The 26,514-nt window shown below is 36.7% G+C and overlaps 1 protein-coding gene across 2 annotated transcripts in view; it reads left to right on the top strand.

Moving 5' to 3' along the window:
* Positions 1–26,514, top strand: part of itgbl1 (integrin subunit beta like 1) — a 46,478-nt gene that overhangs the window by 5,258 nt on the left and 14,706 nt on the right. For both annotated transcript variants that reach the window (XM_005810815.3, XM_023337422.1), the window contains 5 exons: positions 11,521–11,667; positions 13,742–13,864; positions 15,456–15,596; positions 20,886–21,026; positions 21,322–21,468. In XM_005810815.3, coding sequence (XP_005810872.1) covers positions 11,521–11,667; positions 13,742–13,864; positions 15,456–15,596; positions 20,886–21,026; positions 21,322–21,468 — 699 coding nt within the window. The remainder of the gene's footprint in view (positions 1–11,520; positions 11,668–13,741; positions 13,865–15,455; positions 15,597–20,885; positions 21,027–21,321; positions 21,469–26,514) is intronic.

Below are 26,514 nucleotides of genomic sequence, written 5' to 3'. Positions count from 1 at the left end.
TGCATTGGATTTTCACAACAGAACAACAATAAAAGTAGCAGTAATATTAGTTTAGATCTCTTTTTTTTTCTCATTAGGTCGGAGATTATGTTTTCTTCTTTTACATTGTTTCACACAAATATCATGATCGTAAAGAAGAAAATGTATCCTTCTGTTTTGTTTTGCGACAGTTTTCCATTTTTGTTTTTGTTCATCTAGAAATACCTTACTTTAAAAAGGACAACAAAATTGAGATATTTTCCTAAACTAGTTAATTTGTCTTCTTTAAAAGATCAGGTAACATTGGCAACTGATTGCAAATATGGCGATTTGCGTTGTCGAGGTTACAAACCTCTAAGATAGACTAACACTAAGTAGTGCAGAACTCTAAAGTGTAAGATAAAGAGCACAAGGCTTCCAGGGTTTTTTAAATACAAATCTGAGGTGTAAATTGCATATTATTTGCGCCTTTAGTCGGATACCTCTAAATGAGATCCAGAGCAACAATATGCCTGCAGAAGTCACTCAGTTAGCAGTTTAATATGAACACAGCTGCTCTGGCAAGACTTCACAGGTTTGCTAACCACTATAACCTAATAAACAGCATCATGAAGACCAAAGAACTCACCAGCAGGGTAAAGGGTAAAGTCATGAAAAACTTTAATCCAAATTTATGTTATGAAACAATGTCCCAAACTTTGTAACACATGCACACTACAAGTCTGGAGTAGATATACACAGCTCTAGGACTTCAGTTTTAAAAGCATTTCAACCATTTTTCCTTTTGCCTCCGCTCTCCAGTTATTTGCTACTCCGTGTTTGGCTTATCACATAATATCCCAGTTACATATTTCAATGTAATCTCCCAAAATGTCATGTGCATACTTTTGCTCAACACTGTAAATGGGCAATAACTTTAGAATACTTGTTTAAGAGTTGTGTGCTGTTTAAATGAATACTGTGCAGATCCACGTGGCTCAACATATGTTGCTACTTGGATGTGGTTTTTAGAGAGGGTCAGTAAGTGATGCAGCAGATATCCTCAATGTGGGCTAGATCAGTGCAGTTTGGCAGATGGAGTCCCCAGCTGATGTTTAGGATCTGTTTCAAACAGCTGCTAGAAAAATGAAAATATTTTTCATGTCATCTACAAACTTGATTTTGAAAGGCAATGTCCTCCCACATGTTTAATGCACAGAAATATGTTGTTTTTTTTTAAATCTTGCTGTCAGAAGCCCTTCTCTCATTGGCTTGAAGCAGTTTTCAGGCAGACAATAATATGCTGCTGACTTGATATCAGACATTGTGATGTTATGAACTTTTGTTGCCAGACATTGTTTACAAGTCAAGATAATTCAAGGGAAACTGAATGCTTTTTACTTGGAAAATTGTTTACTGAGCACCTACTTTGCTGGATTTCATGTGATAATTTAATTTATCAATCAAAAATGTGTGCATTTTTCTCCCAGTTCTTTTCTTTTCTAGTCACGATTAAATATATAATTTTATTTATGAAAAGAAAAAAGCTATCTAAACTAACCTAGTGTCAAACTAAACGATTACTGCTTCCTTAACCCTATTAGCTAGCTGCTCTGCCCTTTGAGTTAATATGTTGTCATACAAGTTATTTTTTGCCGTTGTTGTGATTATACATGCAAGTTGTGGCTAGTGAAATATGGCATATAATGGTTGCTTCATGATTTACAAGCACCAGCTCAAACAGGGTTAAACTGGTGTGGATGACTTTTTTTCTGCATAATACATGAATCTTCATTTAGAAACTGCCTTTTGTATTTACTTGAATTATTTTCACCTAAAATTTAGAGGATTTCATGGGTTTAAAAGCACAAACAAAAAGCAAAACGGAGGGAAACTGGGGAAGTATTTGCTCACAATACTTTTGGTTAAAAAAAAATGCATTCAACCTCACAAAAACAGACTCGATTTATATCTGTTTCCTGCTCACTTTCCAGCCTTCAATCAAAGAATGAAGTTATTTGAATTAAATTTGAATTAGTGATGCACCAATGGAGATTGATGGGAGTTGGTCTGTTTTCCTTTTAGAATCAGGTTTTCTCCCCATTAAAACACATTCAAAGTGAATACTCTCACATGCCTGGCATGTCCTATTAGGAACTTTATTTTGAGCTCAGTAAAACTCGGTTAATGGCCAAGTTCTGATGCATACATTGGGATACTCTTGTTATACCATCATTTTCTATTTTTCTATTGGATTTAAAATTACTGCCGCTATCATGAAAGCTGCAGCTTATGCCTCAGTCTTGGCTACATTTAATGGCAGAATTGAAACACAGTTAGTTTGTATACAGAGTAGTTCTCAAGATGTTATGATATTGTTTAAACATAAAGCCCAAAATATCCATCAGTCAGGTCTGATTGTTGCATCTACTTTAAAAGACACTTTAAAAACCTGTTACTCTCACCTTGAAGCCTCATATTTAATACTGTATGTACTTTGTGTTGACATATTTTGTAATCACTTTTAATATGTTTTACAGCCAACAAATTCAAAGCACCACCTTTTTGGCTGGATCAGTAGATGGCTCTGGCAAAGCTGAAAAGATGTCATCTTTGCACTGGCGTCTTTATAGACTTTACTTCATTTTGTAGAATTAAAAATAAATGTAGCTGACAGGAACACTGCTAATACTCAACTAATAAAGAATAATGAAAAGCAGTCCTAGGTTATTGCACAAGTGTAATGCATTACTCATTTTAAAAGCTTTGGATCAAAAGCTATTCGGTCTCCTTATTGCCTTAATGCTTTCATAGCAACATATGGAACTGTTTTGGCCTTTTAGGTTAGGTTCACTTTGATTCTGTTTGACTTATTGTGCAATGTAAATTTAGGTTGTACTATTTCCAGTAAGCAGTCGTCTGTCAATCAAAGTTACAAAAACATGGAATGTAAAGTTAAAGATGTGAAGGTGCTTGGTCAGTAATTTTATTAAATCAATCAATTTTAATGTACAGCTGGTAACAGGCAACAATTACAGCAGTTCTTTGGGATCTTCAACAGATTGGTGTATCAAATATTAGGCAGATAAAAGAAAATAAAAACATAAAGAAGCACTATCACCAGAGATGTGGTCTCTAAACCTAAAAAAAATGTCTGTATTTGGAGTGTCAGGTCACTCCAATGCTCTCACAGGACCAATGGTTTAGTCAAACCACATCTAAATCATTGCAGATCGCTTTGTGCAGTTATTGCCCCCTTTCTTTTAATTGGTCGATGTTAAACACTGAGCTTAACTAAATAACTCCTGCAGTAGTTTGAATGATAATATTGGCTCATTCATGATCTCCTTTATGAGTCATTGTTGTGCTCTTTGAGTAGTTTTGGTAGGCAGGCCGCATCTGGGAAGGTTCAACCTTTCCACACAGATAGATGTCATAGATTTGTTTCTTATTCTTGAATTTGTTTTTTTGTTTTTTGGGTTTTGTTTTTTTTTACCGCTGGCCTTTATGTGTTACTTTTAGTAAATAACTAAGTGTAGAGTAAATGTTTTAGTCTACTTTATGTCTACAGGTTTGTAGACTAAAGTATGTTTGTACGTCTAAAAGGTTTAAGTTAATTTCTTAATTGTATGAGTCTGTTACTAATTGGGCCTGTAAGACTAGTGACACTGTAATCAGCTCTTCCATTTTTTTTTAATTCACAATTTTACATGGGGGATATAACTTTCCATAAATGCCACTACCGAATCTGTAAAATAAGTACATTTAGCATAATTGTTTACATATTTTTTTTTAAACGCATTTCAAATAAGACAGGTTGGACCCTCTTCCTAAAGCTTACTGCACATGTGTTTGATGAGATGCTTTGGAAGTTGTGGGAGGAATCCCAGTAAGAAATAAAAATAAAATTCCACACCTTTTTTTGTCTCCCCGTTGTCCCTGGGCTGTGAGTGAGGTTTAATGGAGATATGTGAGCATCCAGAACACGTATAATGGAGATAGGTGTGCATACGGGGGCCTGCGTGTCTGCGAGTGTGTGTGATTTATTTGGGAAGACAAGTTGGCTGCTGTGAGGAGCTCATTATGGTTCAGCAGTCTGGAGCGAGGCCCTGTTTCATCCTGATAATGGAGTTTCACTCACTGCTACAGAGCCTGCCAATGGAACCTATGCATTAGAAGAGGGATGGATTTTTACACCCACCAAACCCACCTTCTCCTCTGTCTCCCACCACACCCACTCATGCATACACACATACCATACAGGATGAGGTTAAATCTTATACATAACTCACCAGCATACACATGCATAACATCAGCCACACGCTCACATCCAGCAGTTGCAATCAAAGCCAGTTGAAAGGAAGACCCCCACATAACTCACCACGTTCCCTTCACACACACACACATGCACCCACACCCCCACTCTCAGCTGACCATGCATACACAGCATGCACAGTATGCTTTCAGAGATCGGCAGCCAATTTCTCTCCCCGTGGCTCCGTTATCTCTGCCTGTCACAAAAGTCTACTGATAAGATCCAATAGATTTTCTTCCACAGGGATTAAGTGTGTGTTTTTCATTACCAAAAAATTTGCTTTCCTGGCAACAAGATGTTTCATACCCCATATTTGATTCAATGGAGGTTAATTAGCATCACCTCAATTAAACCAACAGGTCCAGGTGGCTAAATATTATATGGTGGTTTATTTTTTTTTTTTTTGTTACAGCACTGAATACGGGCAGAATTTACTTACATTAACTTGTCTTTAATGTAAGGCTGCATCGTGAATCATGATTTGACATAATGTAGTTGTTCAATAATTTAAGATTTCTCTTCTTATTAAACCACTAGATATTTTTGGCTTGTATAAAAATTTCTTCTCTATCTTAGTTACAGCACGAGTCGGTTTATGTTGGACCTCTGCTAAATCACAAATATTGAAAAATGAAACAAAATTGCTTGTGTATTGTTGTATCAGTATATTATATTTATTTATTTATTTTTATGAGTAGGTGTTCTTTCAAGAGTTGATTTGTGTCCAACTGAAAATTCTGGTTGCTATTGCTGCGATTCCCTTACACAAAAGTAACAGAAAAAGAGATTGGCTGTCTGGGAGGGAATGTTGGCCAAAAACAGACTGAACCTTAAATAATTAATCAACAAATTATCTACAACAAACATTTCTGCAATTACCCGGTTGCCACTAGTGGTTCATGGAGTGTTCTATTCAAAAACAAACAAAATGCAGGCTGGATTATGATTGTGGTGAATTTAATACAGTAAAACCAAAAGAATTGCAATAGATAAAGAACACTAACCTATGGAGTGTACAGTGGCTCAGTTGGCAGCACTGTTGCCTTGCCGTAAGGAGTTTCTGGGTTTGAATCTCATCTCATCTTTCTGCATGGAGTTTGCATGTTTTCCCTGAGCATGCATGGGGTTTCTCTGGGTAGCCAAGCTTCCTCCCGCAGTTCAAGGATATGATTGGTCTCTATAAGTTGTCCTTAAATTTGTATGTCTCTGTGTGTTTTTGTCCTGTGTGTCTCAGTGTTGCCCTGTGAACTGACAGAATGTAGCTTAGCGACATTGTAGCTCATAATGCTGAACAGCTGGTCGTAATGAAACACAAAATAACAGAAAGTAACAAGAAAACAGACCACCAAAGTGACAACCTGAACTCCAAGTCCAATTCAACTCAAATGCTGTAAACACTGCTTTTTGTAGCAGTGACAGAACTGGGCCCATGTTGTATTTGTTCTCTGAAACAAATAAGGGTGGAGTGACTGTTCTTAGGAAATTAGCAAAGGGTGATAAAATTTGGGACCATAAAAACTTGCAGAACATTACACATAGTTGAGGTCACCTGACATTTCAGCTCAAATGATCAATAGTCAAATTAAAATAAACCTTTTATGCCTTAACACCAAAATGTAAGGGTGGTTAGAATTTATTAATGACTTTAAGTATTAAAATGTATGTAATTATCCAAATGGAAACATGATTATGTCTTTGAACGTGACAGCATACTTCCATGTTTATAGCCAGTGGCGGTTTCTGATATGGGCGACACGGGGCAACCGTCCAGAGTGGCATCTTGTGAGGGGCGACATGAGAACCTCCCCCACAACTGAAAAAATGCAGTGGGTTTCCTCTACTTCTTTTTTTTTTTTTTTATGTTCCTTGAAAATAAACCATTCCAGTTTATGTAATCGAAGTGCCGATAAACATGAGGTTTTAGCAAAAAAGGTCACTTTTTATCAATACATGATTGTTATTTACCGCTGGTGATTTGTGCCATTAAAAACAGCTGCTCTCTAGTACTGCTTGTTCTCTGTTTGAAATGCCTCTAGAGCTTTTGTTTTATTATGAACTGGCCAGCAATCACATTTTGACCTGCTTTAATCATTGGCCACATGAAAGGAACTTTAAAGGCTAATAATAAATATAAAGAAAATAATAATTAAGTTACTTATTGCAGATCTAAAGCAATCCTTCTAATCTCAGAATATATAAGAGCTGAGCAACCGGGAAATTACCTTGAATAATATCTGTACACCAACTGTGGAAAACAAAATATTTTCATCCACCGTTGGTGTCTTAATGGCAGTAAATATCCTTGCAACCTCTGCTTTTTGGCAGAAAGTGTAATATTAATAAAAAAAAAACTCTAAGGAAGCCTTATTGTTGATTTGTCAACATACCAGGTAGCTGTGAGAGGATATTCTATATATTTTCATGAATTTTTATAATTGTTGATAAAACTATTTTGTCAGCAAAGTGTTCACACTGTGCTACACTCCTCATTTCCTACTCAGAAATGAGGAACATTACTCTTTCTAAGTTTCTGACTCTGTTTTTCCTTCTCTGAGTCATTTTACCTTTCCTGTAAACTACTTTTGAACTCCTTTCTGTAAAATTAAATCCAGGAATGCTGTAAAAGCACAATTGTGGAAGATACTGCTCCAAGAGTTATTAAATCCTGCAACACCTGGTCTGACTTTGGGAATTTTAGTACCGTTTGGTATGCACATGGAGTGTGCATACCATTCTTGAATGGGACATGTCCAAGTTGAGTCATACTGCCTTTGACCCCAGCTGCCATGTTGTTTATCAGTATCTACACCCTGTTGAAAAAAACTAAAAAAGTCATGCAAAATATGAGTTCCGGAGACACAATAATAAATGATGAAATTCTAGAGACAGAATTAATTAATTAAAGAAAAACTAAAACGAGAAAATGAGGCAAATGTACTCCTTTCTTGCGCAGAAAACATTGTTGGAGGCACTTCAAAAGTGATGCTTCTGTTCATTTCCTGAATAAAGATTTGCTCTGTGATCAATAATAATAATAATAATAATAATAATAATAATAATAATAATAATAATAATAATAATAATGCTTTGTAGGAATATATTTTAGCAATTCCAACTCCTTTTCTCTCAGTCTGCAGGCTTGCACAGTCTTCTTGTTTTTGTTTGCCCAGATTTTTTTTCTTTCCTTTTCTGGCCTCTTCAAGAGCTAGCAAAGATCCCACCCTCAGAGGTTTTATGTCTTCATGTTAGGGTCACAAGGATAGTCAGCTTGGTCTCTTGTTCCATATTAACCTGCATCAGTTGCACTTTATGGCATTTTATCCAAGCTAAAATTGGCCAATTATGGAGAATATTATTATCAGTAATGTCTACAAAGTCAACAAAAGGTTAAGCCAAATATTGGTTGAGAGAGAATAAAGCAAAAAGGTAGCAGCCATAAAATGCTGTTCTTTTGCTTTTAAAACCTATAGAAATGTTCATCTCTCTAATTTTTTCTCCTGTACATATTTTTATATGCTTTCAATCTGCTATTCTGAGTTTTTCTGGGCAGTTTGCCTTTCCCGTGACTCACCTAATGATTCCAGCGTGGGCTGCGAGGAGAAAAAGCCACTCAAGTTTGTCCAAGTTGACTAGTAAAAGACATTTCTGATTGAAACCCATTACCGCTCTCAAGACTTCAGGGTGTAAGAACAAGTGTTTTTAAACCCACCTACGATGCCTTTGGAAGTTCTTTGATGTCAGCTGTGGTAAAAATAACTGGCTAGGTGGAACATTGTAAAACCGGGATGGTAAGGGCTAAGATTTATTGTTCCAAAGACATACAGAAAACGAGTTAGTAGCTGATGAGACAGGTTTTTTGTTCACCTAACACACAATCTATATGTCGTTGTTTCATTGCTCCCAAACACCAGGCGAAGGACAACACGAATGATTAAAAATGCTCTATGATTATCATGTTTTGGACAATACAACTTAAACCAAAAAAATATGAGGAAATTAAAAACCACTTGTTGAAAACAGATGAGAACAGATGCTCTCTGAAGCTTGAACTAGTTTATTATGAAGATGGCGTAATTTTTTAGAGGTATGTTTAAGAGTTTATGTTTAAACTCTCAATTAATTTAATTTTGGAGCTTTACTAACACCATATACAACAGCATATAAATAAGTACATGGGTGCATCTCGGCAAATTTTAACACGCCTTCTGACGAAATTAGTTTGTCAGATTAAATGTACTTTTTTCAAAACAACAGCCTTTAGCTAGGTATCAAACATACTTCTTATTGAGCTCACGTTTCTTTATTCTCTGCTTTTTTGTTGATTTGATGTAATATTCTGATCTTCTGAAAAGCTAAATTACATGTTTTTGTTAGCTATAATTGGAAACCGCCAAGAACAGCAGAAGTAAAGACTTCAAAACAACAGAGTGTGTGCAATTAATCTGAAATAAACATTTCAGTAATATTCTAATTTACTAAAATGTCCAAGAAGCTTATGTGAGTGCACATTCAATAAAAACTAAAGATTTAAATACATAAATTATCACAACAGTAAAACACCTCACAGCTGCAAGAGAGCAAGTTTTCGTCGTTTATTAGCCTGTGTAATAGTGATTGAAGGTTCCACATAGAGATGGATTATAATGTCTTTTGCGGGAGATATTTCATGATCTGGAAACCACAATAGTCACATTCAGTACCAATACCTGTGAACAACACACAGGTTCAACGAAACCTCCGTTATCTGAACATGTCCTCTAATCTAGTGATTAGAGAATTCCCAGAATTATTCTGAGAGTTTATCAAAATGTTTTACTGAAATCATCTTTTCAAATGTTTAAGCCTTTTTTTTCTTTTTTTTTTTTTTTACACAAGACATTCAGGTAGCTCTGCTGCTTAAGGGGAACCACAGCACATCAATGACTCATCCTTCATCTTCTTCTTTAGGTTGGACAAATCTTCTTTAGCTTGCTAAACCAATTCGGGCTGTTTGACTCTATGAACATTTTAGTAAATGAGGGGTATCTAATGATCCCTGCACAACATATGCTTTATTACAGTTATGATATTTTAAATGTTTGACAGATGATTATATCTAGTCATCTAGCTTTAGAAAATTGTTTAGTACATGCTTTTTTTATGCACCAATTATTTTTCCTGGTGATGCTGACACACACGCATCCTCTTCTACCAGTCCCGGGAGAATGTATGCGATCACTGCTCAGGATTTTTGCTCTACACGTCTGTTTGCCAGTGGAATGCTGCAATGACCCTGACACATTATATCACATAGAATTACTGCTCAGGAAGCACTAAAAAAGATAAACTGTCCAAAGACAGGAAGCTACCAACCCACATAAATTTTGACCTAGAAGACAAAGCGGGCTGTTTTATGTGTCTAAGTGATTGTCAAGTGGAGATTAATGATGGCTAGTGGGCGGCAGTGACTTTATAATATCCAATTCTGTCTCAGAGTTTTGCAGTCTACTATTTACAAAAGCCTTAAGGGTAAATACAAAAGACCACATCAGTAAATTAGACTGCAACAATGCTGGGTTAAATATTTTATTAAATAATCCAAAAGAGTTTGTATCTTTGTGATTGATAGTAGATGTATGTATCCAATTTTTGTGTCCAATAATTATTACTATGTTACATATGTAAAGCACATTTCACCTACAAGGCAATTTCTATGATTGTAAAGCACAATATGACTGCAGTTCATTTGGCATATCCTATTTGTTGTCACTTTTTGTATTTTATTAAATCTATAGACATAATTCTGTAAAATCTCAATGTGTATATGTGTTTCTTTAGTTTATAAATGCATCAAATAGTGAGGAACCTGTTGTTTGTATCACTAATAATAGCAACACCAGAACAAATAGCAAATAGCGTGCCACAGACGTGAGCTCTGACATTTGAGACAAATCAAAAGCATGCATTGCACTATGCAGAGTGACACTGTCTTCACTAATGCACATTTGTTCAGCACTGCATGCAGCATGCTTGATACCAAGAGAATGGAGTTAAAAATAATTGTGTTAGTTGATAGCAACCTGTTGTTATGGTATCAATCATTCAGACCACTCAAGTCTTCTGGTTCTGGGGATGCAGATTAGACCAAAACCAGAAGATCTGAGTGGTTCTGGTCTAATCTGCATCCCCAGAACCAAAATTAACCATGGACAAGCAGGATTCAGCTTATATGCACTACAAATCTGGAACAAAAGTCCAGAAAACTACAAAACAGCTGAAACACGGAGTTCCTCTAAATCAAGGCTAAAAACCTACCAGTTTAGGGTTGCATTTGATTAGTAGCAAATTGAACATTGATCAGCTTATCTGATGTATATTGATGATTTTGACTATGACATTTGTTCATAACAGCATTTGTGTATTTCTTGTTTCATAATTGATGACTGTATGATGGTTTTATGATGTAAAGCACTTTGAACAAGATGTCATTTTTCTACATAATGTGTTTTTCAATATAACATTATAAGTGGCAAGTTAGAAAAACAAAGCTTGATTGAAATATTCAATTAATATCTCAGATTAGAGAATACAATTCAATTATTCTTTTAATCAGATTTTTTTTTTTTTCCGGCAGCTAAACTGGAGTCTAGGTGCACTCTTTTTCTGCAATATTTCCAGTTCTTCTTTGTTTTCAAGAGTCAGTTTTTCTTGGACAAGTCCCCAGAGATGCTTCCATAACGAGAAGAGATGAGGGGACCTCCATGTTCTTAATGACTGATGTATAGCCCTTCAAAACAACGCCGCATTTACATGATGAACGAGTCAGGAGAAGTATCGAGCATGACATGCAAGGTCCCTCACTGCTAAAAGGCAATGAGAGCAACATTCATAATAACTTTGTTGACAGCTTTCATTTGCATCAAATGGTTCCTCCTTTTTTCTCTACTTCATGTTGCTCAATGTGGCCATCAGAATAATGAGATACAATGACTCCAGTCTATCTGGGTATCTGAACACAGAACTGTGTTTTCATGGATAAATTCATATGGGATGCTAGCATGTCAAAGGCATTGGAAAACTTGGTAGTGGTTGCTTAAAAAACATTTACTTATAGTAATTTTCTGACACAACCCCATTCACCTGAAAATGCAATGTTAGACTACATATTTGAAATAACGTTCATGTCCTTGTTTTGATGTGAAGCACTGGTAACCTGCACGTTTCCCGGCACTTATAAACAGCATGTGGTGTGTTATGTTTCCCCCCAGACCGTGGCTACTGTGACTGTGGGATGTGTGAGTGTGACGAAGGCTGGTTTGGAGAGGCTTGCCAGTTTCAGGAGGAGTGTAGCCTATTAAGCAAGAAGAGCAGAGAGCTGTGCAAAAATCAACAGGGGGTGGTCTGCTCCAACAGAGGTACTGCAACAATACATTCGAAAACGACAAGTTTTAAAAAGCTGCAAATCTACTGCAAAGATCCTAAGTTAATCCTACTTCTTGACTGTTTCTTTTTTTTTTTTTTTACACTTTGTCATGCTACAACCAGAAACTTCAGTGTAAGAATTTGAGATTTTATGTAACAGACAAACTCAAAGTAGTGCATCATTAGTAAAACAAACAGAAATTGATATGTTTTACAAAAACCTTTATGAAACAAAAGTGAAAATTGCAACATGCAATTTTTGCCCTTTAGGTGAAGTCCAATGATGTGTTATTTTCAGCATAAATACTGCTGTTCTTATCAAGGCCTCTGAGGTTAGTTGAAAAGCGTTTTTCAAATAACCTCATCAAGACCAAAGAACCCACCAGGTCAAGGATACTCATGTGGAGATGTTATAAAGCAGGATTAGGTTCTAAAATAATATTCCAAGATTTGAACAACAAAAGATGTATTGTTTAATCCATGATCCAAAAATGGAAAAAAAAAATGGTGCCCAACAGCTCACACAAAAGAAGATTTATTGAGCAATTTATTGAGCAATTTATTGAGGCGAACGCCCGCCTCAATAAATTGCTGTACCCCTAAACTGACAAGCCAGGAAGGGAGAACAGTAATCTGTGAGGACCCTGGTTACTCTGAAGGAGCTTTTGAGTTCCACAGCTGGGATGGAAAAAAAACTGTTGACAAGACAACTGTAGGAAATTCATTCATGAAAATGGCAAGCAGAAAGTTGTTTTTGAATAAAAAACCAAGACAAGTATTCTGGTCAGATGAGACCAGAAGATTTTGGCCCAAGTTCAGCATGCGCATTCATGCAGAGAAATAAGAGTGAAGATGAGCGCGAACACAGTACCTCCCTCTGGGAGACATGGTGCTGGCAGCAGCTAGTTGTTTGGATGCTTTTCATTGTCAGGGATAGGGAAGTTAAACCTAAATCTAGGGGATTTTTTATCAAGACTTGAACATACATGTTTAGATGCTCTCTATCCAATCTGACTGATGTTGTTCTATTTTGCACAGAAGATTGGTTTAAATCTTCTCATGATATACAAATCTGTTAACGATTAGAGAAACGTGCCATAATTTTCAGATTTTTTCTTATTTTTTATTTTTGCAAAGAAAATGTAAAATCACCTGCATCTTTTTTTCTTCCACTTCACTACTATGCACTACTTTGAATAATAAAAAAAAAGATGCTTTCAGGAGCCAGCTAATATCTTCAGAGACAGCTTTAATGTTTCTCTGCTTTGGTCAAGAGTCTCCACATATTTCAATAAGATATTGTACTTCTTGAAAAACAAAGAAACTACATAAAGATGTATTAACAGCTATCTTTCCTTTATTTATTGGTGAATCACTACCTAGCATTCAAATTTAACTAAGCAGCTAATATAAAAATAAAAACTTTGAAGGACGTCTAAGAATGCTACTACCAAAACCCCTAATATCTCGTCTATGTATAATTCGATCCCACTGGCCATGTGTTTGTGTCTCGATGTTGCGTGGATGATGTCAGGTCAACCGTCGGTCAAGGCTGTTTTTCAAACATGTACAGCCAGTTGTCCATCTGGGCTCGCCCTCTCCACTCGTCTCAAATGCTTTCAGCTAAATGAGGAATAAGCAAATCTCAGTGGGTGTGTGCATATCCGTGTGGGACGTGTATAAGTGCGTGTGTGAAAGCATAGGATGTGGCCTATTGGAATATGTAGAAATGCTAATGTATTCACCGCATGTGTCTGTTTAGCCTTCTGCTTCTTCAAAACCTAATCCAAAAAGCTCCAGCAAACATGCCAAAATAAATAAATAAATAAACACCACCACCTTTAGTTGTCAAACACCAGCTTAAACCTGCTGGCACTTGATGCAAAAATACTTCCCTCCAATGAACAGCTGTAAACCAGATTCTTTAATCTCCCAGTTCACTGCATAAAAATATTTTACTCACACTTTACCATTTAAATGCAAGTATCTACTGCAAAGTTTAACACAGATTCAGAGCCTTGGCGGTTGTGTGTAAGACTTTTACATTTTTTTATTTTTTTTTTACAGGGACCTGTCAATGTGGGAGCTGCGTGTGTGACCAAAATGACGACAAGGGCTTAGTGACGGGACGCTTCTGTGAATGTGATGACGGCGAATGTCTGGATGAAGACACGGGAGAGGTTTGTGGAGGTAGATTACACTCAAAGTTGCTCAACTATAAGAGACATTGCATTGAGAAACAAATGAGTTTTAATGACAATTTTATGAAGATAAGACATCCAGAGATTGGCAGCACTCATACTTTTGTTACTTCTTTATCTGTTTTGTGCATTAAATTTGCAACTGAACGTCTGCTGAACTACCGGTAAAATGTTTTCGCGTGTCTAGGATCAACGTCTCAGGGATGGAATCATAAAGGCATAGGCACTGCATTTATCTACGTCTGCTCTTGGTCACAGAGAAAGGACCAGAAAGATCATATGCAGTGCCTTGCATTTTGTTACGTTTGAAATTGTGACATGATAGGTTATCACAAATTAGCATGTAATGAAGAAATTTAATTTTTCAAATAGAAATCTCAATATTTGTGCCATTGCTTTGCATTCTGCATCCCTCCAAATCTCCCAGTTCAATGCTAAGCAAATTTCTTGATTGAAATGTTACCAACTTTACTGATCTACTGACAGATATTTGGTCTTTTTTTCCCTCTATACCTCTTTACATCATTGTGCTGGAACCATCCTTCCTTCTGGAGACTGTGTGTACAGATTACTTTCTGCAACACATACATGTAGGCCAAAAAGTTCAACTTTTGTTTCACCTGACTAGAGCACTTTTCCCAAATATTTGATGTGTCACAAAGTTGAGTATGATGAATATTTGATGAGACTTTCTGTGGCTCTCTTTCCATGAAGGCTAGACCTCACTCATCCAGGCTAGATTTACACAAGTAATAGCTGTGCTGTCTATATATTGCTCTCCGGTGCACTGGATTTACTTTTTGTTAATTTAGAAGACAGTTGGTAGCATTGTATTTCATTCAGAGGCATCAGATTAAAGGCGCCAGAACACAAATGCATTTCAGATTCCTAAAATATTTTGAAAGCTGTGAGTCTTTTTTATTTCCTTTCATACTAATGCACTACTTTGAGTCGTTTTCTTTCATAAAATCCTAATGAAATACATTGACGTATTTGATACCTGACGAAAAAGGAAAATGTTAAAGGAGAGGAGCCTTTTTTGAACATACTGTACAATGTAGTTTGTATGCTACTTACTCATATCCCGCCCTGCAGCAGCACATAAAATGTGTTACATTACCCTGCATAATCAACATTAGACATTAAGCGATGTTCAGCATCTGTTCAATGGAGTCAGTCATGAGTAGAATCTCTTCAGTTTACACACACAAGGCAACAATATCAAAGTTTAAAACTCATTTCTCGAGAAAGAAATGTTGCTTCTGATTTCAGATTGTAAATCTTGCGGTGATATATGAAATGCATTCTTTATCTCATCAAAAAAAATAAATAAATCTTTGCAATAGCATTGCAAAGCTGGACATTAAAGCTGCAAGCTGATAGATTTAAAACATATGCCACGTTCTTTGCAAATGACTAAATTCAGGTTGTGGCTGACAAATGTGCAAAAGTAGAAATTACTAAATCAAGAGTGATATCAAATCTGATTTCTGCAAAAGTAAGATTGTTAATATCTAGAAGTACAGTATGTCTATCAATCTCTTGGATGAGAATTTATGAGTTCTTCCATGTCCTTCCAGGCCATGGCCAGTGTTACTGTGGAAACTGTTACTGTGCTGCTGGTTGGCATGGAGACAAATGTGAGTTCCAGTGTGACATCAACCCATGGGAAAGCAAGCGGAAATGCACATCTCCAGATGGCAAAATCTGCAGCAACAGAGGTTTGTTTGTCCTCTTCACTGTTAACATAAGACATTACAGAAACTCAAAAAAATAGTATTATTGAGTATAAAGAAAACATAGAACTATTCCAGAAAACCATAACTGATCTAAGTTAAATATCTGATTGCAAAGAATCACAACTTTATTTCATATAAATAAACTTGGAAATTTTCCATCTGGACAAATTTTCATTAGCATACTGACAGTGGTTTGCAAAGCCATAAAACTGCAGAATGGAGAGGGATGAATAATAAGCTTCAGACCTATTAACATAAACAGCGTGACTGTAATGATTTCATTGTATTTGTGTTGCCTAGAAACAAGAAACAAGCTAAAGAGGCGCAGTCAGATTTCTTGTCTGTTTCAGTCATCAGAAGGATGAAATTCACCTCGAAAAATAAAAACATATCCTTATATTCTTCTTTCCTCCCAGATTTTACCTTTTATGAAATAACTCTAATTTGTGTATCATCATCATCATTATGATCATCATCATCAAAATGAGACCATTTTTATTTCAGCCATTAATAATGATAAATCATCAAGTTTAGGACATTAATCAGTCTTCTCATGAAACAAGCAGCTTCAAGAAAGGGATTGTTTAAAACAGCAGGATGTAGGGCTTGTGCAAAATGTTGCTTTTGCTTAACATGCCTGATGGGTAACATGGAAACACCGGGTCAGTGCTTTTCATCCTGTTTGAATAGCCCAAATTATAAAACAATCAGGAAACACAAAGAACTAAATACAACCCAGACTCTAGACTGCCTTAAAAAAAAATAAAATAATGCTCTGTGACTCATCAGAGCATGGCGAGCAAGCAATCAGTGGAATATCTCATTTAAGTTAACTGAAGTGCTCCTCCAGTATTTCAGGGAATTTCTCAAAAATTAATTACAGCGGTCTGGGTGAGGGCTCGGTAACTGGTTGGTTGAAATAAGGCTGCATGGGAGTCCCATCACAGAGCCACAAGTTCTGGTCAAGAGCACAACTGTCAAAACAAAAAAAAGAAGAAGAAGAAGAAGAAGAAAGTATACCAGGGTGGCCAGTATTGTGTTGCAGATGTTGATTTGCCCAGTGAGAGAGCTTTGAGAGGTTCAGCTTCTGTAATCACTGGTGATTATTAGGAAAAAGGTTTTTATGCAAATGAGGAAGAACTACTCTAAAATAAATTAGATTTATTTTTCATTGGACCTGGGTCCATTTTTTAATTTTTTTTTTCTTTTGTCTTTTATGTGCTGCATCTGACTATGATAAACAAGGCAATTAATATAAATAACATGCTGGTGCAAACATTAAAGGCATTGAAAGGAGCAATTTGCACATTTATTTGCGTCAGGTCTTTGTTCCAGAGTCAAAGGTTGAAATTAGAAGTTAGCCTTAACGGAGGCTCTTAATGGAACTTTTTAAAACTAACGTAACAACCTCACTGTGTAAGGGAAGAAGCAGTTCAACATTTAGTTTCTGAATCTTTCAAAAATGTAATAATTTGTGCGATACTGTGAGAAATAGATAGCATGTTCCTCCTTGAGAATCACTGTAGCACTTTTGTTCCATAGATGAAGAAACAAAAGGTCTGTGCTATGCTCAAACTGCAGTGAAGACACATTTTATTTGCTTTGCACATAGTTCTGAACTGAACTGTCTCTTTGCTACGCCAAAGTCTGGTTTGTTCTTTCTTTGGGTGGGCAAAACAAATGCAGTCGTTTGGTGGGTCAGGGCCTTTATTTTACGTCTTATGGGGCGAAGTGAAAGAGTGGTAAAGAGATGTAGCAACAAAAAAATGACAATACCAAAACGGATAGGAAGAACATGTTGATCAACAATGGGGTAAGTGAAGTTGAAGTAAGTCGGACTCTGCAAAGTTAAACAAAGTTAAAGAAAATACATGAAAATGGAATGCATGGAACAACACCAAGCAAATACAGTATATCTGAGTAATAATATTAAAAAGAATGTATTTTTTTGTAAAAAGGAAAAAATAATAACCTCATCAATAAGAGACCAGAAGGAATAAAATCAACAAAAAAACTTCCTCAATATAAAAAAAAACCCTGAACATTGTTAATCTGTTAAAGAACCCTTATAAACAGACATTCAATAGCAGTTACCACAAATATAAATTTGTATTATTCTTCACTTAAAAGGTTTTGAAACCTTTCCTACTGATCATAGACAATGGATGGAATGAGGGTGGGGGGAGTCACATAATTAAGAAATGAGTTGATTTCATTATTGTGCACAGCTCTGGAGATGTGAAGCATATTGTTAGGTACGAGATGGTAAAAGTCTTCCTTCCATCCTTTCTTTAGCTAATCATTTTCTTCTGACACTGTGGGATAAATAGCTTAATGATCTGACCTGCAGATAATTATCTTGTAACTCACTAAAGTATCAAACCTCCTGCTTTGGTGACTTGGTTTATGGAGAGAGACAGAGAGAGAGAGAATCAGAGAGAAAGAGAAGACAGAGAAGAGCCAGCGTGTTGGTTTATGCCTGGATAAAACATATAGCATAACTGCAACATTTAGAAAATAATAAAAGTGTTTCTATTACCGCTCTTCAGTTCATCCATGATATTTGTGACAGACAGATAATTCATAGATCTATTAATCCAGGACTGCAGGGTTATGAGGGAGTGAGGGAGACTGAACGTTCAGCCATAGGGCAGACATGCGGCAGCCTCAGCCCCTCCGGCCTGCCAGCTGGCCTTCTCCCCTGGGGCTCCCGGTGCTCTGTCTCCACTGATAAGAGGAAATAGGTTTCCACCGGCTGCTGCTTTGCTAATGCCTGGGCTAAACAAATGAAAAGAAAAGAGGGAAAAGATAAATGAAGGAATAAAGATTTTAAAAACCTGAAGGAAAAGGAAATTCATTTTGGAGGCAGTTCCCCCCCCCCCAAGATAAAAAAAATAAAAAAAGTTACAGATCTTTGGAGAAGGCGGAACGCAATTTTTGGAATAAATTTAGTCATGAATATTTAATTTTATGGTATGCTGGAATGATTCTGAAAAAAAAAACCTGATGAAAGTCATTGAAAAGAACACCCATCAAATAACCTTACCTCCTATTAACAAATGCAATCTGCTGGCTTCCTTTGAAAGGCAACATTTTATTCCTGGGCAATTTAGTCAGTCTGACTGCACTGAATTGGATTATGAGCTAAATTTAATTGATCTGTACTGGAATGCATGTAATTACATTTGAATTCAACCTGCTTACTTTTACAGGATGTGCTGCCCTCGACATATGTGCACTACGTGGCTTGACAATCAGTAAAATGCCTCCTTAACGTCAAGATGCTGAAGAGAGATGATTCCTTGTCAACAGCTTTATTCATGTTTCAGAGAAGACAAAACTAAAATGTATAGATAAATAGTTAAACATTAATTAGAAATGAAATTAATCACTTTGTTTTAACACTGACAGCAGCGGCATTTCTTAACTTGCATTTCGTACGTCTGTTTTACATTAATAAATCATTTATTTCTCTGTTCACTTATTTATAAGAACTAGTTTAACACTAGTTCTATTTCACAACTACTTAAATAGATTAGGAGTGCTAACTCAACAGGACTAAATGTATTGCCACAAAATAATATTTTCATAAAGAAAATGATCTACAATTATAAATAACATCAGAAGTAAACCAGTAAATATGAATGAATTATTACTAATTATTACTTGAATTACAAAGCCTCTATACCATGGTTATTTGTTCCTTATTTATCCAATTCTCTTCTGAGTTTAAGTGTTTCTTAAACTGGAACAATACTTTCCCTTCTTGGTATTATTACACATCACTAAATAATTTCTGACAACTTGTCTAAATGATCTTCACTGAACAGGAGGACTACTATTTGTGTAACCCCGGATTTACACTGCATGCGTCTCTGCTCCACTCTGCTGTACACTTGGACTGGAGATGTTCCAGGCCACCCTGATTTGCTCCGCTGTGAACCACAGAGGTGCTCCAAGAAGCATACATGGGAAAAGAAAGATTGTGCAATAAATCTAGTATATATAAGTACTGTAGTTCTCAATTTCTAAAATTATTATTTTTCCATCGCTTTCTCTCCCACTTCATAGACACTCCTACTACAACTCAAGCAATAGAACTTGATGTAATAAGTTTCAGAGTAAAATCCATAAATTTTCTTTCATACATAGTCAAAAATGATACTTGCTGACAACATATATGCATAAATATACATTAATATAGCTCGTTTTCCCACTGAATGAAGTCTATCTCTGTGAATTATTTTCACATTTCAGGCCTTTGAAGTTTGACTCTGCACTTGCTCTGGTGTCTGGCAAAAATAGGATTGGTTCTAACTACGCACTGCATCGCCTTTCACCACTGTGCGGAGGTGGTGTAAGCGCCGTCATTGACCATAACGGGTGCATATGTACCGCGGAGTCGATTCCATGGCACAGCGGAGCAGAGATGCCCATTGGGTCTAAGATGAAATCCGGTCCCTCACAGTTACATAGGCTTCACTTCAATCTGCTGCACTCCTCCATCCTCACCAGGAAAAGTTTCTCCATTCATTTCTTGCTGCTTCATTGCGTTTCAAAAGAGCACCACTCCTTTGTTTGATGTTGGGCTGCACAAACTGTAATATCTTTCATGGCAGTAGTGTTGATATAGTTTCTTCCCCATCTGTGCCAGACAGTATTGAACAGGTGCTGCACTTGTTGTCACAGAGCCTTGTAGAGGTCAGAAACTTACTTACAGGAGCTGGAATGACATTCATCTTTTGAGTGAGAAGAGCAGCTGGTGTTAGTGACTACAGAAAAAGAGAGGTGCCAAGGTGCGGATACAAATAGCACTCTTTTTTTACATTTATTTCTGTAAGTAAACTTGAATACCGCATTTTGTTTTTCACTCACTTATTAATGAAGCACTACGTCATGCTGGTTTATCAAAAAAAAAAAAAAAAGAAGAAATTACAATAAATTACAATGAAGTTTTGTATTTGTACCTGGACAAAATGTAGAAAAATCCAAGGGGTGTGTGTATACAGTAGATCTATCAAAGAATGCAAATTAAGTATAAAAATGCATAATCTCTTTGTTTTTTGAGGCCTTATTTCACAAATCGAACCTCATTGGGTCCGATTTTTGAATCATAGCATTATCTCATTGTAAGCTATTATCAATAACCTGTATACTTCCGATGGATAACGCAGTCGGAACGTCTAAATAACTGTAAAGACCCCTCATTCCATTGATGTGCTGTAGAGCACCACATAATTGACATCATGTCTTTTGTGTCTTTTACATTAGGTACCTGTGTGTGTGGGGAATGTACCTGCCATGATGTAGATCCCTCTGGCGACTGGGGGGACATTCATGGAGACACCTGTGAGTGCGATGAGAGGAACTGTCACGCGACGTACGACCGATACACTGATGACTTCTGCTCAGGTCAGCATATTACTTGAAAAGGGGCAATGAAAAAGTTGCAGTAAACCCCTTATTTGTGGAATGTTTTCTTATGATGCTAAATACATACTTGCAAAGACAGTTTAGCATACCTTTAGCTTACCTTTCTTAACAATCAACACAAAGCTTATAACTGATAATACTTCAGTGTAACATCACAGCCATTTAGGCAAGTCTTCTATGTGATTTAAAAATGTTAGGTGGAATGATTTGTTTCTTTTTCTCTCTCAGTTAGATCTATTTTCTTCTTTTAGTTGTTCCCCTTTTCTCTGGGCAGGTCATGGTCAGTGTAACTGTGGCAGGTGTGACTGCAAGGATGGATGGACAGGGAAGAAGTGTGAGCACCCTCTCAGTTGCTCACTGTCTTTGGATAGCAGCCTGAAGAAATGTAGAGGAACTTCAAAACTACCCTGCAATGGACGAGGTATCCCTTGTTTGCGAAGGTCTCTGGTGCAAGCTTTTCTTGCGCTTATGTTTGTCAAACAAGCAATTTCCAGTCATATGTGCCCTATTTCTATCAGCTTTAGTTTTGATCTATAAAAAAAAAAAAAAAAAAATTCCCTTCTCACCCACCGCGGGTGGTTCTTATCCTCTGAGCTCGGGTCCTCTACCAGAGGCCTGGGAGCTTGAGGGTTCTGCGCAGTATCTTGGCTGTGCCAAGGACTGCACATTTCTGGACTGAGATGTCTGATGTTGTTCCTGGGATCTGTTGTAGCCATTGGTCCAGTTTGGGGGTGACTGCCCCGAGGGCCCCGATGACCACAGGCACCACTGTGGTCTTCACCTTCCAGGTCCTCTCCAGTTCCTCCCTGAGGCCCTGGTATTTCTCTAGTTTCTCGTGCTCCTTTTTCCTGATGTTGCAGTCGCTTGGTATTGCTACATCTATCACAACGGCTTTCCTCTGTTGTTTATCCACTACGACAATGTCTGGTTGGTTCGCCATTACCATTTTGTCTGTCTGGATCTGGAAGTCCCACAGGATCTTAGCTCTGGCGTTCTCTGCCACCTTTGGGGGTGTTTCCCACTTTGATCTCGGGGTTTCCAGTCCATATTCTGCACAGATGTTTCTGTACACTATGCCTGCATAGAGTACAGATATATATATATATATATATATATATATATATATATATATATATATATATATATATATATATATATATATATATATATATATATATATGAAATAATCGCAAAATCTAAGAAATGGATTCAGGTTTATGATACCATGTATCAAATGTAGCCAACTTTTTACAGGCAAAGATTGCATTTAAGACTTTTTTGTTGTGAAACTGTATTTAATACATATTTATTATTAGTTACACATATATAATATTGAAGACAGTTGTTGAGGAGCCACTTGTTGAATCAAATCAAATGTCCAGGTTGCACTTCTCTCAGCCTTATACCAATGGCAATGCTATAAAAGCCAGATTGCTACTCAAGGTAACTTTTTGTTGTTGTTTTTCACATTTTTCAGTTTTTAACACTGTTAAAATGGATTCTGGACATTTATTCATTTATTTATTTTCAATCTACAATCAGAACTTCATAATGATTGTTTAGAATTCTTAAACACAAACTGTGTAAAATTGTAAAATATAACCTAAAAAGGCATTCAGAGCTTTAAAAAGCTAGATTTGGTTAGGGTAATTGTTCTGACTTGTATGTATTCATACTTTTCCTCGAAGTGTCAAGAACTCTTCACAAGGTTTCTGACTGGTCTTCTTGCCCCTGTCACAATAACTTTTGCTTGAAATAATGACTCCACCGCCATGTTTGTACGTTTGTACAGTGTGATTGGTAAATGATAAGAGATATATTTGACTCTCAATAGGAAAACAGTAATGTCATGCCACCAATCTGTTCTGCTCTTTTAACTGTCAAAGTCGAGAGATCTTCACTGTATGTGTCACATCCTATTCATCTTAAAGCCAAGTGAAATGATGTGCGGTAGTCCTTCTGCAGTTTGTTCACATTCATTCTTTAAGAGTTGTTTTTTTTTTGTCATTCACAAATAGGTTTTGACAATAGTAATGTGTTTAACATGCCAGCTTCAGCAGCTTGAAGAAAATGTTTTCTCAGCTCTTCATTATCCTCTTACCCTCATGCGTCATGCTGGGATGCTGTGTTAAACTAATAGACCTAGCAGAGCTTCCAAAACCCAAGTTTATCATTACCATACTTAAATTATTCCTGATCTTTAAACTGCTTTGGTTTTGGAAAATGTCAACAACAAAAAAAATAGAATGACTCAAAAGTTTTCAGCTTTTCTCTGTATTTTTGTTCTGCTCATGTTGTTTGTGAACCTCTTCGTCGTTTTCTCCAGAACACCTGACATATTCAGCAGTTGCAAAGAGAACTTGGTGAAAGCTGCTGAATTACCGATTCAACGTAATAATTTTGATGGAGGTGGGTGACACCACAAAGACTTAACCCGCTAGGTCTCGCCGCTTCTGGATTTATCCAGGGGTTAACGCAAAGCATTGATTTCATGTTTCATTTGACTGCGGGGGAGGTCAGCAGGGACTCTCTAGCTTTTCAGCGGCTTCTTTGTTCCAAATCAAAAGGGATGACATGTGCACTTTTGTGTGATGCGTGTTATTATAGAAGGCATATCCCTCACACTCATAGCTGCTGATTAAATCAGGAACCTGAAACCACGCAGGGCCCTGGCTGCTACCATGGCGATAACTCCATTACAAAGTAAACACCACCATGGGACAACATCAGATCTGCGGCAATAAGTGCAGGCTTAACACAGGACCAATTTAGTGTTATGTTAATATATGAAGGACTTAGGACATTTTGTGTAAAATAAAGTGATTGTGATGGCTTTAAACTAATACCACAATAAAGTCTGAAGACTCGTGGTGCCTGCACTCACATGACGAAGCAGGGAAAAAAACGATTAGCTTTTTCTGGGAGAGTTAATTAACTTTAATTCCTCCAGTGGTACCTCTAGATTATCTCCAAATGCTGCAACTGAGTGAATCTTCAAATTACTGTGTGCACAAGTAAAATTAATGTGATTCACAATGCTTCCTACTCTGTCCATTTACTTGGCAGTGAGGATTCCCTCCACTAAGCACATTCTTTCTTTTTGTAATTCATTTATGACCAAGAAAAACAAGGAATTCTGTAAATGCATTGTCAAAACTCAAACTCCTCTCCCATTGATACAAAATGCGACCTATGTCTCTATTCCTGTTAGTTAAAAATTTCTAAATTTGACACACTATGGAGAGAACCTGTTAGGGTAGCAATTATTATTTTGTTTGCCTGATTAGGTCACTGTTGTAGAAGCATTGGTATAGCTGTTTTACCTCTGGATTATTGTTTGAATAATCCAAATATCATATGACAAATTAGAGTACTTCAGTAATAATATGGAAGGGTGTGAAAACTCAGAAAACGGACACACACCAAGCAGGAATCACTTTAGGAGAGTCAGAGAGTGAAAAAGAGGGAAAGCGAAGGGGACAGACGTTGAAAATCATTTACTCATGGATGAACGCGGCTGGTACAGATGGCAGCTTGAGCGGAAAAGCCTTGAAATCTGAAGCAGCAGCTTCAGAGTCTTTCTTCCTGAGTGGTGGAGACAAGATGCTTGTGGATAGCACATTCTTTATACTGTGGTATTTCCTCAAGGAAGCACCTGCTTGCAACATTTTTTTTTCTCTCTGATTCTCGGGATTCCTCTCTCTGGTGTGCACGAAGTTGTCTGTGTTAGACAATAACAGAATAACTCCAGCATTGTGGGATGTTGTACCAGACACACATCATCTGCTATGTTTTAATCCTGTACATTTGGAATTTGAGTATTGCTATATTGATTAGCTGGCCCTAAATCATACAATAGGTGGTTCTCTTTGGATGTTATGTTTTCTTAAACATTTATGCAAACAAATATAAATGGAAAGTCTCCTGGCTTCCCTTATAACAGCTAATATAAAACTTGGGCCAAATAGATAAAAAGCCAGCTACTGGAACCTATAAAGTCAAGGGTTAAGCATTTTGGTGTTTATGATGCTTGGAATGTCCTAATCCAGAATCAGGATCAGGTGCAGTTGCTGAATGTCAATCAGCTGTACATCAATGATGCAAATCCCTTGTTTCATCCTAACTTCCATCTTAACTTTTTCTTAAACTTGTTCTACTGGATTGAGAAATGGTGACTGTGGAAGCAACTGGAGTATAGAGAATGGCATAAGAAATCAGACCGAGTTAATCTGAGCTTTGTCAGATGGTATATTAGTAACATTTATTTATAAAAGCCCTTTCCACAGACATAAAATCACAAAGTGCTATACAATAGAAATCAACCTTAAAACCATACAAAACATAAAACCAACATAAGAAACACAGTAAAATCAAGAGATAAAAGCCTGGGAAAGTAGACATGTTTTTAGTTGCTTTTTATAAACCTAAACAGAGTTGCTAGGGTAAACTGTTCTACATGCTTGAGACCACCGACTGAAAGGCCCAGTCCCCTTTAGTTAACCTACTGGAGTGGCTATGAGAACATGAGTTTGCTGTGGTCTCAAACAGAAAGCAACTAAATGTATCTCTTGTTTCTTGAATATGTTTCAACTGTCTTCTAGACACGACAAAAACATAAAATAAAATAAATAAGATCATTATTGTTTTAGCAGGTGCTTGATGGCATCCTCAAATCCAACTCCACCTTCCAGGGTGGTCAACAGTTCTACTAGTTAATAACTCTCTTGGACAACTAGGTAGGCTTCCTCTCTAACTTCAGTTACCATTTTGAACAATCATTAACATTCCAGAGATTAACTTTCAACACTACTTTTTTGTTTATATATATATATATATATATATATATATATATATATATATATATATATATATATATATATATATATATATATTTCAGCCCAGTGTTACACAATTTGTCTTAAATCTAAGTCCGCCACAGTCTTTGAAGGCAGCATGACAAAGTAAACAAACACAAGCACACGTACTGATGTTAGAGGTTTGGTGACTGCGGAGATAATTGATAAGACGAGGGTGCTATGATGCTATGACATCAATGGTTACTAGGGTAACTGAGTTCTCAGAGCAGATGGCACCATGTGGTATTTGTAGCAGGAAGAGGGACCGCCATAAGCATGGCGTGTGCCTGTGTGTGTGTGTGTTTCATGTTTAAAAATGCATGGTCATAAAAAGTGTCAGTAATGTGACAGGGGAAACACACTAAACACACTAGATGCTGTTGTTAGTCAATTAGATGTCTTTTAAATTTCCCTTCTGCACTATTTATTGCCACTAATTTAACTCAGTGAGTCATCAGAAGACAAACTCAGGCAAATACACATCCTGGGTGTGTTTCTGTTGTTTAGAGCCAAGAATGTACGCTACAAGCAACAAACAGAAATACGTTTGTACTGTACATGTAAAAAAATGACTAACTCTGTTAAATGAAGACAAATAACAGTCTCTTGAA

This window comes from Xiphophorus maculatus, chromosome 7 (genome assembly GCF_002775205.1).
Source record: "Xiphophorus maculatus strain JP 163 A chromosome 7, X_maculatus-5.0-male, whole genome shotgun sequence".
Taxonomy (NCBI): Eukaryota; Metazoa; Chordata; class Actinopteri; order Cyprinodontiformes; family Poeciliidae; genus Xiphophorus; species Xiphophorus maculatus.
This window is presented reverse-complemented; position numbering and strand designations above follow the sequence as displayed.